Source organism: Podarcis tiliguerta, assembly GCF_965153285.1.
Source record: "Podarcis tiliguerta genome assembly, chromosome: 9".
Classification (NCBI taxonomy): Eukaryota; Metazoa; Chordata; class Lepidosauria; order Squamata; family Lacertidae; genus Podarcis; species Podarcis tiliguerta.
The window spans coordinates 53146087-53158387 of record NC_139542.1 but is presented as its reverse complement, the minus strand read 5'-3'; the positions used below and the strand labels follow the sequence as shown (position 1 = coordinate 53158387).

Sequence of the window (12301 nt, the reverse complement as noted above, 5' to 3'; positions counted from 1 at the left end):
TGTTATTTTATGTGTATGCTTTATTTTTATTTAACTTCTATGCTGTTCTGTATTGAAAATAAATCTTTAAATGATTTATATCTATTTTTTTTATTAAAAACATTTTAAGCAACACAATTAAATCAAAATAAGGTACAAAACCAACCCCATAAAAGCAACTCGTAAATATCCAAATACATCAAAATGCAACATAATTTGTATTTATCAAAAAGTAATAATAGATATTACTGAAAGGCCCTAACATGTAATACAACCAGAAATTCAGGAACCATGCTATCATACCCAGTCACTCAACCACCACTTTTTTTTTGCACCCACCACATCAGTCCACCCAATCAGTTTTCACTTCAATAAAACCCTGAGTATTTAGCAACCAGGGACGTGGGTGGCGCTGTGGGTAAAAGCCTCAGTGCCTAGGGCTTGCCAATCGAAAGGTCGGCAGTTCGAATCCCCGCGGCGGGGTGCGCTCCCGTTGTTTGGTCTCAGCGCCTGCCAACCTAGCAGTTCGAAAGCACTCCCGGGTGCAAGTAGATAAATAGGGACCGCTTACTAGCGGGAAGGTAAACAGCGTTTCTGTGTGCGGCTCTGGCTCGCCAGAGCAGCGATGTCACACTGGCCACGTGACCCAGAAGTGTCTCCGGACAGCGCTGGCCCCCGGCCTCTTGAGTGAGATGGGCGCACACCCCTAGAGTCTGTCAAGACTGGCCCGTACGGGCAGGGGTACCTTTACCTTTACCTTGTTATTTAGCAACCAATCATCATGTATATGCAAATAGGTCCACTGAAGAACAATCCAATAAGGGAGCAAATTATATCTATATCTATATCTATATATAATATATATATATATATATATATATATATATATATGCTTTCGTAGATTTTCACGGGTACAGGAATGCAGGTTTTGGTGTCCTCGGGTGTCTTCCCGTGTAAAAGTTGGGGTGTCTAGGCGACGTTTCGACGAGGTCTCACTCGTCATCTTCAGGCTGGTGCTTTCGGCTTCTTGTTACTGGAACAGAGCAGGGTCTCAGTGTTTGAGTTCCTATAAATACTGTTGAGGAGGTGTGGTGTATAGCCTCCAATGTTCTGGGCAGAGAGGAGGTTCCCAGGCTAGTGTGCCTTTTCTTCTTTTGTTCCTTAATTACTTGAGGGATATCTTGAGTGATTTCTTGAGTGATTTCCTGAATCCCACTTAGGTGGGTCATTAGGTGTGGATTAGTTGCTAAAGCCTTCGTGTCTTGAACTCTTGAACTTTGTGAAGAGTTTTTCTGAGAAGATGGCTGTACTGCACTTGGTTGTGCTCTGGCTTGGCTTCGTGTATAGGGGCGAGCTGTGGTTTTGTGGCCTGTGCCAGCCAGATCTGTGTAGGGATTGCAGGGGGGTGCAGCATCCGGAGGTGCCACCCTGGTTTGGCTACTGGATGGTGTCTGTAATTTATCTGTGGAGAGGGTCTGGGTTTGGGTCTGGTGTGGTTGATTGGTGATGGCGTTCTGTGTGCCTCTGGATCTGGTGTCAGATTTTGTGGGGAGGGCTAATTTCCAGATGTCTGGCAAGCGGGATGTGTCGTCACGCTTGTTCATGTTGTGAGGGTGTTTCTCTATCTCGATGGCTTCCATGATTATTCTCTTGTGGTGATGTTCCATGTTAAAGAGCAATTTGGAATCTGCAAAATTAATTTCGTGTCCTGTTTCTTTCATGTGTTGGAAAAGAGAGGAAGTTTTTTCTTCTTTTTTGACGGCATTCTTGTGTTCTGCGATCCGTGCATTTATTCGTCAGAGGCACACAGAACGCCATCACCAATCAACCACACCAGACCCAAACCCAGACCCTCTCCACAGATAAATTACAGACACCATCCAGTAGCCAAACCAGGGTGGCACCTCCGGATGCTGCACCCCCCTGCAATCCCTACACAGATCTGGCTGGCACAGGCCACAAAACCACAGCTCGCCCCTATACACGAAGCCAAGCCAGAGCACAACCAAGTGCAGTACAGCCATCTTCTCAGAAAAACTCTTCACAAAGTTCAAGAGTTCAAGACACGAAGGCTTTAGCAACTAATCCACACCTAATGACCCACCTAAGTGGGATTCAGGAAATCACTCAAGAAATCACTCAAGATATCCCTCAAGTAATTAAGGAACAAAAGAAGAAAAGGCACACTAGCCTGGGAACCTCCTCTCTGCCCAGAACATTGGAGGCTATACACCACACCTCCTCAACAGTATTTATAGGAACTCAAACACTGAGACCCTGCTCTGTTCCAGTAACAAGAAGCCGAAAGCACCAGCCTGAAGATGACGAGTGAGACCTCGTCGAAACGTCGCCTAGACACCCCAACTTTTACACGGGAAGACACCCGAGGACACCAAAACCTGCATATATATATATATATATATATATATATATATATATATTATGACTCATTTCTACCCCACCACTCACCTGGAACAATACAAACATTGTTTCCTCATTTCTCACCAAAGGAGACTTGAGTCTTTCTTTACTTGTGGAGAATTGAGCACATCCGCCAAGCACACCTTAGACTCATGGGGAGCACCCCTGTCAAGCTAACAAAAACAAAACAAATCTCTCTTAGAGAGCAAGAATGCTCCAAGAACAATAGTTTTTAAAAAGACATGATCCCATCGGCTGAAACTGGATGGTGCTCTCAGGATCTCCAAGGGGTCTTAGGCTAATTGTGGGATCATGTTTGCTATAGACGGAGCAATTTTGCTCTCAAAAGTGTTTCACAAATCTTTCACGGCAGGCTTTGGTTCTGGGGATGCTTGTTTGGGTATGATCTTTGTTAAATTCAGTGGGTTTTACTTCTAAGATATGCAGAGGTCTATTATATATGTGGAATGCGTTCTTGAAGAATTATGTCCCTAAAGTATGTTGAAACCCATTTTTAGAAAACAGTCAAACCAATACAAATATAGAGTTGAAAGAGATACCCATGACTGGAATGAATGCCTTTATACTGTGTGTATAAGTAACTAGGGAATAGCTAAGCTACAGTCAATGAAAAGGCTATTGGATAATGTGTGCATTTTCTTTGTGTAGCCAAAGAAAGGTTTTGAAAAGCTTAAGCGTCTGTTACATATTTGTCCAAACCAAAGAAGGCAGGAAGACATTCTAAAGGTAGGAGAGAAGAAATACTATGTATTGTCATGATATGATAATATTAATATTAGTCATTTTTGTGGTATTATTTTAATTGCACGTTATTTTGTGATATTTTAGTTGAATGACAGGCTGAAAATGCAAATAATAAATGAATAAATAAAACATTTGAAGCATTAATATGGAAAGGTATGTGCTGAATTTATCATCTTATATTTGTAAGTAATTATTGCTTTTGTGTAACTATTTAGCCACAGTACTGCATTTTGTTTACAATACTTATTTATACATTTTTTTTAAAAAAAGTTCTCTCTCATTTTGCCCCCAAATCCCCAAATAGGTAGCTGACGTTTTAACAAAAGTTCTGTCAATGTTAAAAGAACAAATAGTTCCCCCACCCAATAGCAGATGATAACACATACGGTACATCCTGGCAGTGGTAAACCAATTACAGGATCGGGAATTGGTTAAGTAGTTGGAAGCTGACAACCATTTTGTAAATTAAAGATAATAATACAGTGGTACCTTGGTTCTCGAACTTACTCCGTTCTGGTAGTCCGTTCAACTCTAGATTCAAAAACCAAGGCACAGCTTCTGATTGGCTGCAGGAGCTTCCTGCACTCAATTGGAAGCCGCATCAGACATTTGGCTTCAGAAAAACATTTGCAAACTGGAGCACTCACTTCTGGGTCTGCAGCATTCAGGAGCCGATTTGTATGGAAGCCAAGCCATTCAGGAACAAAGGTACCACTGTATAGCCAGTGGGATCAAAATCTTTGTTGTTTAGTCGTGTCCGACTCTTCGTGACCCCATGGACCAGAGCATGCCAGGCACTCCTGTCTTCCACTGCCTCCCACAGTTTGGTCAAATTCATGCTGGTAGCTTCGAGAACACTGTCCAACCATCTTGTCCTCTGTCGTCTCCTTCTCCTTGTGCCCTCCATCTTTCCCAACATCATGGCCTTTTCCAGGGAGTCTTCTCTTCTCATGAGGTGGCCAAAGTATTGGAGCCTCAGCTTCAGGATCTGTCCTTCCAGTGAGCACTCAGGGCTGATTTCCTTCAGAATGGATAGGTTTGATCTTCTTGCAGTCCATGGGACTCTCAAGAGTCTCCTCCAGCACCATAATTCAAAAGCATCAATTCTTTGGCGACCAGCCTTCTTTATGGTCCAGCTCTCACTTCCATACATCACTACTGGGAAAACCATAGCTTTAACTATATGGACCTTTGTTGGCAAGGTGATGTCTCTATCAAAATCTTACATCTACATAAATGTGCTTTGGAATGCGGACCTAAAATCAGCATCCTGCAGGACCAGCTTCCAAAGTAGTATGTCATGACAGAGAACCACTTTGTCCACATACTTCTGTTAGAGACACTGGAAAACATAGTCCTCTTGAGAAAGGTAAGAGATAGTCTTTAGTCAAAAGCAGCCTTTAGTTATTTCTGTTTCTATCAGAGAGTCTCCACTGTTTGTCTAATATAGATTAGAGATGTAAAAAGCAGGGTTCAAATTTAATAAGTGGTGGGCGTCTTTCTTCTCTCCATCCTCTAAGGGGTTCTATGGGGAAGTTATAGTTTTAGCTCTTCCTCCATAAGCAAGCTGCACAATCACCTGTCACATACTAATGTATAAAGAAACATTTTGTTAGCTATCTGTAAAATAAACAGGCTTTTAGAGCTCATAGATTTTTTTTTTGTTTAAGCGTTTCAATATAAAAAGCTTTTTTGTAAACGCAAGTCTCATTGCAAGGCATCTGACAAATATTGACAAAACTTTCTACCTCTTAAAGTTGCGTAACAAAGTGTTGCTTTGTTTATTAAGGCAGCAATCAGCAACCTATGATGTCTTTTTGCATCAGATCCTATGCCAGATATGTATTGCTTTGACTCATTAAACATGTTTTATATAAATAGTTGGGCGTTCCTTTATCAGTAATAACAAAACAAACCATACATCAACTGATAGTTGCTAATGCAGTTACAGTGGTACCTCGGGTTAAGTACTTAATTCGTTCCGAAGGTCCGTTCTTAACCTGAATCTGTTCTTAACCTGAAGCACCACTTTAGCTAATGGGGCCTCCTGCTGCTGCCACGCTGCCAGAGCACGATTTCTGTTCTCATCCTGAAGCAAAGTTCTTAACCTGAAGCACTATTTCTGGGTTAGCGGAGTCTGTAACCTGAAGCGTATGTAACCCAAGGTACCACTGTATTTAGATTTTTTCTAAAATTGTATAATAATAATAATAAATTTATTATTAATACCCTGCCCATCTGGCTGGGTTTCCCCAGCCACTCTTGTAAACTAGTTGCCCACTGCCACTTCCTTTCCACCCTGCAATCTCCCAGGCAGGGCCAGCACAAGACAGTTTGGCACATGGGGCAAACCACAAAGAGCCATGCCCCCATCAGGGTAGAAGGGAGGGGAATGAAGCTCTTCATTAGGAACAGGGTGTGTGGGGAGTGAAGATCTACATGGGATGTGTTCCTTGGAGGCTGGATCTGCTGCCCCTGTTGCCCCACCGTGCCTCATGGGAGGGCTAACCATGCTCCCAGGTCCAGGAGGCAAGCAGAAGTGAGAAGAGGGATAGAGTGGCTTGCAACCGGAACAGGGTAATTAGTTGCAAGGCTAGACAGATTTTAACCTTGGGTTCTGCCTGGTTGTACCGTCATGTGAAAGACAAAAATCCCATGACTGCAAACATGGAGCAGGAATTCTAACAGTTAGATGCATACTAAGCAGTGGCGTAGAGTGGGTTGTCAGCACCCAGGGCAAGGCAAGTAATTTGCGCCCCCTAACCCGGGGCAAGTCAGATAATTTGCGCCCCCCCCACTGCACTGTCCCTCCCCCAGATAGTCCCTCGCTCTCTCTCCGCACCGCACCGCACGCCTGGCACCCTCCCCTCCACAGTGGGCGGCGACCCGGCGGCTCGGATCGGATTCGCACAGCCAGCACTGCAGTGAGAGAGAGTGAGTGAGCCAGGTAGGGGCAGAGAGCTGCGAGCGCGAGCGTGCCCCCCCCCCCCAGATGTTGCACCCGGTGCGGCCGGGCCCCCCTGCACCCCCCACGCTACGCCATTGATACTAAGTGATCTTCTTTTGCTTATCACATTGTGATATTCCTTGAAGCTTTAATGAAAGAAGGAAATGTGAGCCCTACCATACCCCACAAATTATTAGGCAATCTCCGGAGTTCAGAAATTATATTTTAGGGGATGACACTAATGGCTTTACTACGTGACTCAACGCCAGCTTCTTACCCCTTTCCAATAACAATCTTGTAGCACAGAGTTGGAGAGAATGTTATAAATTATAGTTAAGGGGAAGTGTATTGAAAAGGTGTTAGTAGCCTATGGTCTATAGAAAAAGGAGATGTGAAAAACAAGTACGGCATATTTAGCCAGGCGGACTGAGGTGGTGGTGGTGGGGCATGGACAGCTGTTTTGGCACATGAAAGTAGAATCTCAGTAAATTGGAGACCGTGTTATTGAAAAGATTTTGGCAGGCAGAAATAAATGAGCAGTGACATGGGTTTGAATGATAACGGGATCACTGTACATACGACTGGTCCTTGCCACATTAAAACCAGTGGTTTTGGTGTGCTGTGCAATTAAGGATTTGACAGCTCTTCTGGGGGGCAAATCTGCTCATTCAGCTCATTTAAATTTCATGTGTTTGCATATTCTATAATTCTGCCTCAATGTCCCCTCTGTCAATGGAAGTACCCGATATTCCTTTATTCTACATAAATGCTGTGAGGATAAATAGTGTGATTCAAAGATAAAAGAGAATACTAGCATTTGGGACAGTAGTGTGGGCAGATAAGGTCTTTAACAGCTGTATAGAAAAGATAATTTCAGCAGGTGTAACTTACATGATGGTGGACTGCAGAGTCCATTAATGACCAGGACACTGAGTCAGAGATTATAGCGCTACCAGCTGAGCACAGTTTATGTTGGTGATTAGCTGTGGGTTAAAACACAGAGCCTAGGACTTGCCGATCAGAAGGTCGGCGATTTGAATCCCCGCGACGGGGTGAGCTCCCGTTGCCCGGTCCCTGCTCCTGCCAACCTAGCAGTTTGAAAGCACGTCAAAGTGCAAGTAGATAAATAGGTACCGCTCCGGCGGGAAGGTAAACGGCGTTTCCGTGCGATGCTCTGGTTCACCAGAAGCGGCTTAATCATGCTGGCCACATGACCCGGAAGCTGTACGCCGGCACCCTCGGCCAATAAAGTGAGATGAGTGCCGCAACCCCCGAGTCGGCCATGACTGGACCTAATGGTCAGGGGTCCCTTTACCTTTTAAACCTGAGCTGGCTGGCAGAACACTGAACTATACCCCACAGCAGTAGGATTGAAAGAACTAGAACCAATAGACTCATCAGCAGCTTCCTTCAGGCTTTGAGGAACCAAGTTCCTCCCAGTATGATAGCACAGGGAGTGCAGTAGTTGGAGCGCAGAAAAAGTGCCCATCTCTGGGACAGAAGGCTGGCTCTTGTCTCTAGCTCTCTGAAACAGAGTGGACTGTAATCAGAGGCTCAAAAGGCCACAATTCACTTCCAGTGCTTGCTGCAGCATGTTGTTCACAAGAAGCTCTCTTTGGTGCTGCAATAACTGACCTGCCTTGCCCTGTGGGATCTATGAGAACAAAATAAAACACCTCCCTCATGTCTAAATGAAGAGATGGAAGTGTAAGCCCAATGCTCTTTGTGGCTCATTCTTGAAATGCCAAAGTGTAGTTCATGCCTGAATTGTGCCTGCTGCAAGGAAAAAAACAAAATATAAAAAGGAGAATTCTTGGATGCCAAGATCCAAGTTTGGGGCAAGTGCTCTTTGATGAGAGAACCCCAGCAAAGATTTAAAATCACAAAATAGTCAGCAAACTAAAATGTGGAAATATAGGTTGTTAGACCTTAAAATATGACCTTCTGAAATTCCCTATTAGGGAAGTTAAAAATGGTTTATTTACATACTCTCCAAAGCTCAGGTTCAGGTGCTTTTCCATACAGCATTCGGAAAAAGTTGCACAGGCAATAAAACTTGGCTTAGTTACAGTGGTGGAAGTTTGTAAATTATTGTTCTAGGAATTCAAGAGTGGCTTGTAAGAACTATGTTGTCTCAGCTTGGAGCAACCAACTCAGTCCTCTTTATACGTTACGTTTCTCATGTAGACTGGGGAAGAATAATAGGCCTGATTACCTAGTTCCTCCCAAGCTGGGTGGGAGTGAGTTAGCTAAGCCTGGCAAGACAGCTTACTCTATGGTGTTAACCCCTTCATGTATTAAGTAGACTTAAGCATGTTGGTTATATGAGGTTGGTTATCCCATAAATTGAGCCACGGTCTTCAAGACAGAAAGCTTCTAGCGTTGCATGAGCAGCACACAGTTAATATAGCGGCATCCACGAGCCCAGCTTTTAAGTATAAAATATTCTCTTCTTCCAGATACAAGCATGTTTGAAGACAAACAGAGCCTTTCAGTGCTTGCCTAGCGAAACACAACTCCAACTGTGCCAAGCTTTCATCTACCAAGAGTAAGTAAGAAGCCTGGGCGCTACCTGTGTATTGAGGATGGGATCCATTCCATAAGCTTCCTTCAGAAAGCTGGGTCAGAAGGTGAACATTTTTCAACAAGGCTGAAATCCTTTTGATTAAATATTTATCATACTTCAGAAATGCCCTGCCCTGTTAAAATAAAATATTGACAAGTGGAAGCTACATAATTCTTCTCTGGTATTCTATGATTTCAACAAGGAGCCTTCTAATGGAGAGCTCCTGGACCTTTGGTGACTAAGACAAAATAAAGCAAAACCCAATTTAGTTAATAGGAACTGCTGCTCTCACAGAATAATTTACAAAGCTGCATTAAAATTGCACGCTTTACAGCCCTTACTGTGTAAAATATGAATCATGCTTTTTAATTCCCGCCACACTTAATTGAACAAGGGAAATAATAATCCTCATTTTATACACAGAAAAATGTTGGGGTGAAGACAGATGTTTCTTAAGGATACAAGCCATGGCAGGCTCTGCACCTGTGCTGTGAGCCTAGTTTTGTAATTTGCATGATAGGCACGCATATCCATGGCACAAATCGCTGATCAGTCTTGTCACTCGTATTCAGGTAGTCTGCCTTCTCTAAAAAAAGAAAAGCCCATTCCATATATGTTCATCTGTTCATCACTCATTTATTTTTTAAAGAAACATGCATTATTTGAAAAGTCTTGCAAACCTGCAAACACTACCAAATAAGTTCTCTCCAAAGGTGTATCTTTTTAATTCAATCTGCACCGCACTGCATAACTGTACACACTTAAATAAAATCGTTTACAAAGTAGTAAAACTGCCTCTGCCATTCTTGTAGCCGTGCCTTTGTAAACAAGACTCAGCAATTGGAAGTGACTTGAATATATTCACATATCCAGGAAATTTCAGGGGTGCTATTTTAAGCCATTTCCTAAATTGCATAAATGGGTTACTAATTATTTCCAGGATTCAGTCAGGAACAAGGAGGGTCAGTCAGAAAGAAAGGATGGGACTTGTTAAAATTTCTGAATTCTCCATTTCCGGTACCTACCAAACATAAGGGAAGAGGGTCTGGGAATGGTTTATCAGGTTCTAGAGTGACTCAGGCCGAACTGAAAGTCCATTACAGTGAAGGAAAAAGTAGGACTGAATTATGCTTGAGGATTTTTATGTACAGCTAATAGCAACTCTGAGCTAATGTCAGTGTACTGGAAGAAGCAAAGATCACCAGTGTCGAAGGAATGATTCTTCAACATCAACTTCATTGGACCGGTCATGTGGTTTGGATGCCTGATTATCGTCTTCCAAAGCAACTACAGTGGTGCCCCGCAAGACGAATGCCTCAGAAGATGAAAAACTCGCAAGACGAAAGAGTTTTTCGTTTTCTGAGTTGCTTTGCAAGATGGATTTCCCTATGGGCTTGCTTCGCAAGACGAAACATCTTGCGCCTTTTTTTTTTAACCGCCAATGCATTCCTATGGGAAACCATCAATACACATTGGTGCTTCGCAAGACGAAAAAACTCTTAGAATGAAAAAACTCGCAGAACGAATTAATTTCGTCTTGCGAGGCACCACTGTACTCTATTCCCAACTTAAGAATGGAAAGCTAAAAGGTTGGTGGATAACAAAAGAGGTTTAAAGACTCTCTCAAAGCAAATCTTAAGTAATGCAGTATAAGCACAGATAACTGGGAAACTGGCCTGTGAGCGCTCTAGTTGGAGAATAGCCTCTACCAAGGGCATCAGGAACTTTGAAGAAGTACAAACTCAGGAAGCAAGGGAGAAACATGCTAAGAGGAAGGCACGTTTGGCAAACCCTCACCATGATCAACTCCCGCCTGGAAACCTATGTCCCCACTGTGGAAGGATGTGTGGATCCATAATTGGCCTCTACAGTCACTTACGGACACACTGTTAAGACCGTGTTCATGGAAGACAATCTTACTTGGATATGAGTGATCGCCAAAGAAAGAAAGAATAGTAACTCTGAATTCTGAACAGCAAGTTGCTGGTGCAGAACTGTGTTACAAATTTGTACTGGAGCCAGAGCAATTTTATATGAGCACTGCCTGTTGATTTTAGTTCTTAACCAATATAGTCACTACTACCACCAGTAGTGATGTAGATGCTGGTGTTGTGGGAGCAGCCTATGGATAGTGTCAGTGAGGTTTATGCAGGCTTCCAGGGGTCTGTAAGTGGCCCTATAAGTGGTCTGATTGATACACACACACACAGTCTCCTGCCTGAAAATGTCCCACAGTAATTTACTTCTTCATTTGGCTGATATAAAAATGCCTACCAGCAGAAGTCTTATTAAAATCAATGATATACCAACAGTAAGTGGTCATTGGATTCTTCATTAGTGAGAAGGCTAATATTTTTAATTCTTTTACTTGCACTCTAAGATGGTTCTGTGGTTAGGAAGATCCACTCATTGGACAATAAATATTTTTTAAAATGATATTCATGCCTTAATGAAGGTTTTCGTTTTGGTCACCAAACTACTAATAGCTGCACACACATCCCTTTATTTTACCTGCAGTAATTTCTGTTGATGTTGTTATATTTTCAAAACAGGTATGAAGCTGGGACAATTATTATCCGTCAAGGACACGTAGCAACGGAATGCTATTTAGTGTTGTCTGGCAAACTGAAAATCATTATAGATGATGCAACGATTTTAACCCCTGAAACATTATATGAAATTGAAGAGGGAAATTTTATAGGGGTAACTATTGCCGTCCGTGTATTGTCAAACAATTTGTGGGATATGCTGCTTTTCATTGTAGAGATATGAAAGAGAAGCTCTTCAGTGATATTTTCTTTTTCTGATAATTCTAATTACATGTTTTAAATAACAATTACCTCTCTACTCATGTGTTTTCTAGATGTTTTCTCAGTTGGGTGTCGGAGGTATTGTTTGTAGCTACTTCTATATTCTAATATACTGTAATTCTGGTAGTAAACTCTTGCACATACTTCTGTGCGATCCTACATGAAGATAAACTTGAAACTCTTTTTATTCCCCAAAGGAAACCTGCCTGTTGACTAATACAAGACGCCCTGCTTCAGTTATATGTAAATCTGATTCAGAACTTGCTGTGATTGACAAGGAGGTATGTACACAAATCACCCCCCCTTAAAATGGCACATGCATTTATTTTGACTTACAGTGAAACGAACTGATTTTTCCTGTAAAAGACTTTAAATAAACTTCATAATATGGTCATACAGTGGTACCTTGGGTTACAGACGCTTCAGGTTACAGAAGCTTCAGGTTATAGACTCCACTAACCCAGAAATAGTACCTCAGGTTAAGAACTTTGCTTCAGGATGAGAACAGAAATTGTGCAGCAGCAGCACAGCGGCAGCAGGAGGCCCCATTAGCTAAAGTGGTACCTCAGGTAAAGAACAGTTTCAGGTTAAGAACAGACCTCCAGAACGAATTAAATTCTTAACCTGAGGTACTACTGTATTAAAGTTGCCAGGGATGAGTCTAATACCAGACAAACTAGCAAGATATGACATCCCAAAACTAGATAAAGAAGAATATATAAACAGTTGTCCCTACAAGGATTGAGCCAGTCAGGATGCAGGCAGAAGGAACAAAGTGGGATTATTGTACTTCTTTTGGCCTGTCCATCACTG

General features: G+C 42.5%; 2 protein-coding genes across 6 annotated transcripts in view; one reads left to right on the top strand and one right to left on the bottom strand.

The window, feature by feature from the left end:
- EXOC1L (exocyst complex component 1 like) overlaps positions 1–12301 on the bottom strand; it is a gene marked incomplete at its 5' end in the record, with an annotated part of 117205 nt that overhangs the window by 18173 nt on the left and 86731 nt on the right. The gene's annotated exons all lie outside the window — the stretch shown is intronic.
- Positions 1–12301, top strand: part of LOC310685644 (cyclic nucleotide-binding domain-containing protein 2-like) — a 43290-nt gene that overhangs the window by 4668 nt on the left and 26321 nt on the right. For both annotated transcript variants that reach the window (XM_083458410.1, XM_083458411.1), the window contains 4 exons: positions 3070–3147; positions 8572–8660; positions 11231–11381; positions 11686–11769. In XM_083458410.1, the coding sequence (XP_083314536.1) occupies positions 3070–3147; positions 8572–8660; positions 11231–11381; positions 11686–11769 (402 nt within the window). The remainder of the gene's footprint in view (positions 1–3069; positions 3148–8571; positions 8661–11230; positions 11382–11685; positions 11770–12301) is intronic.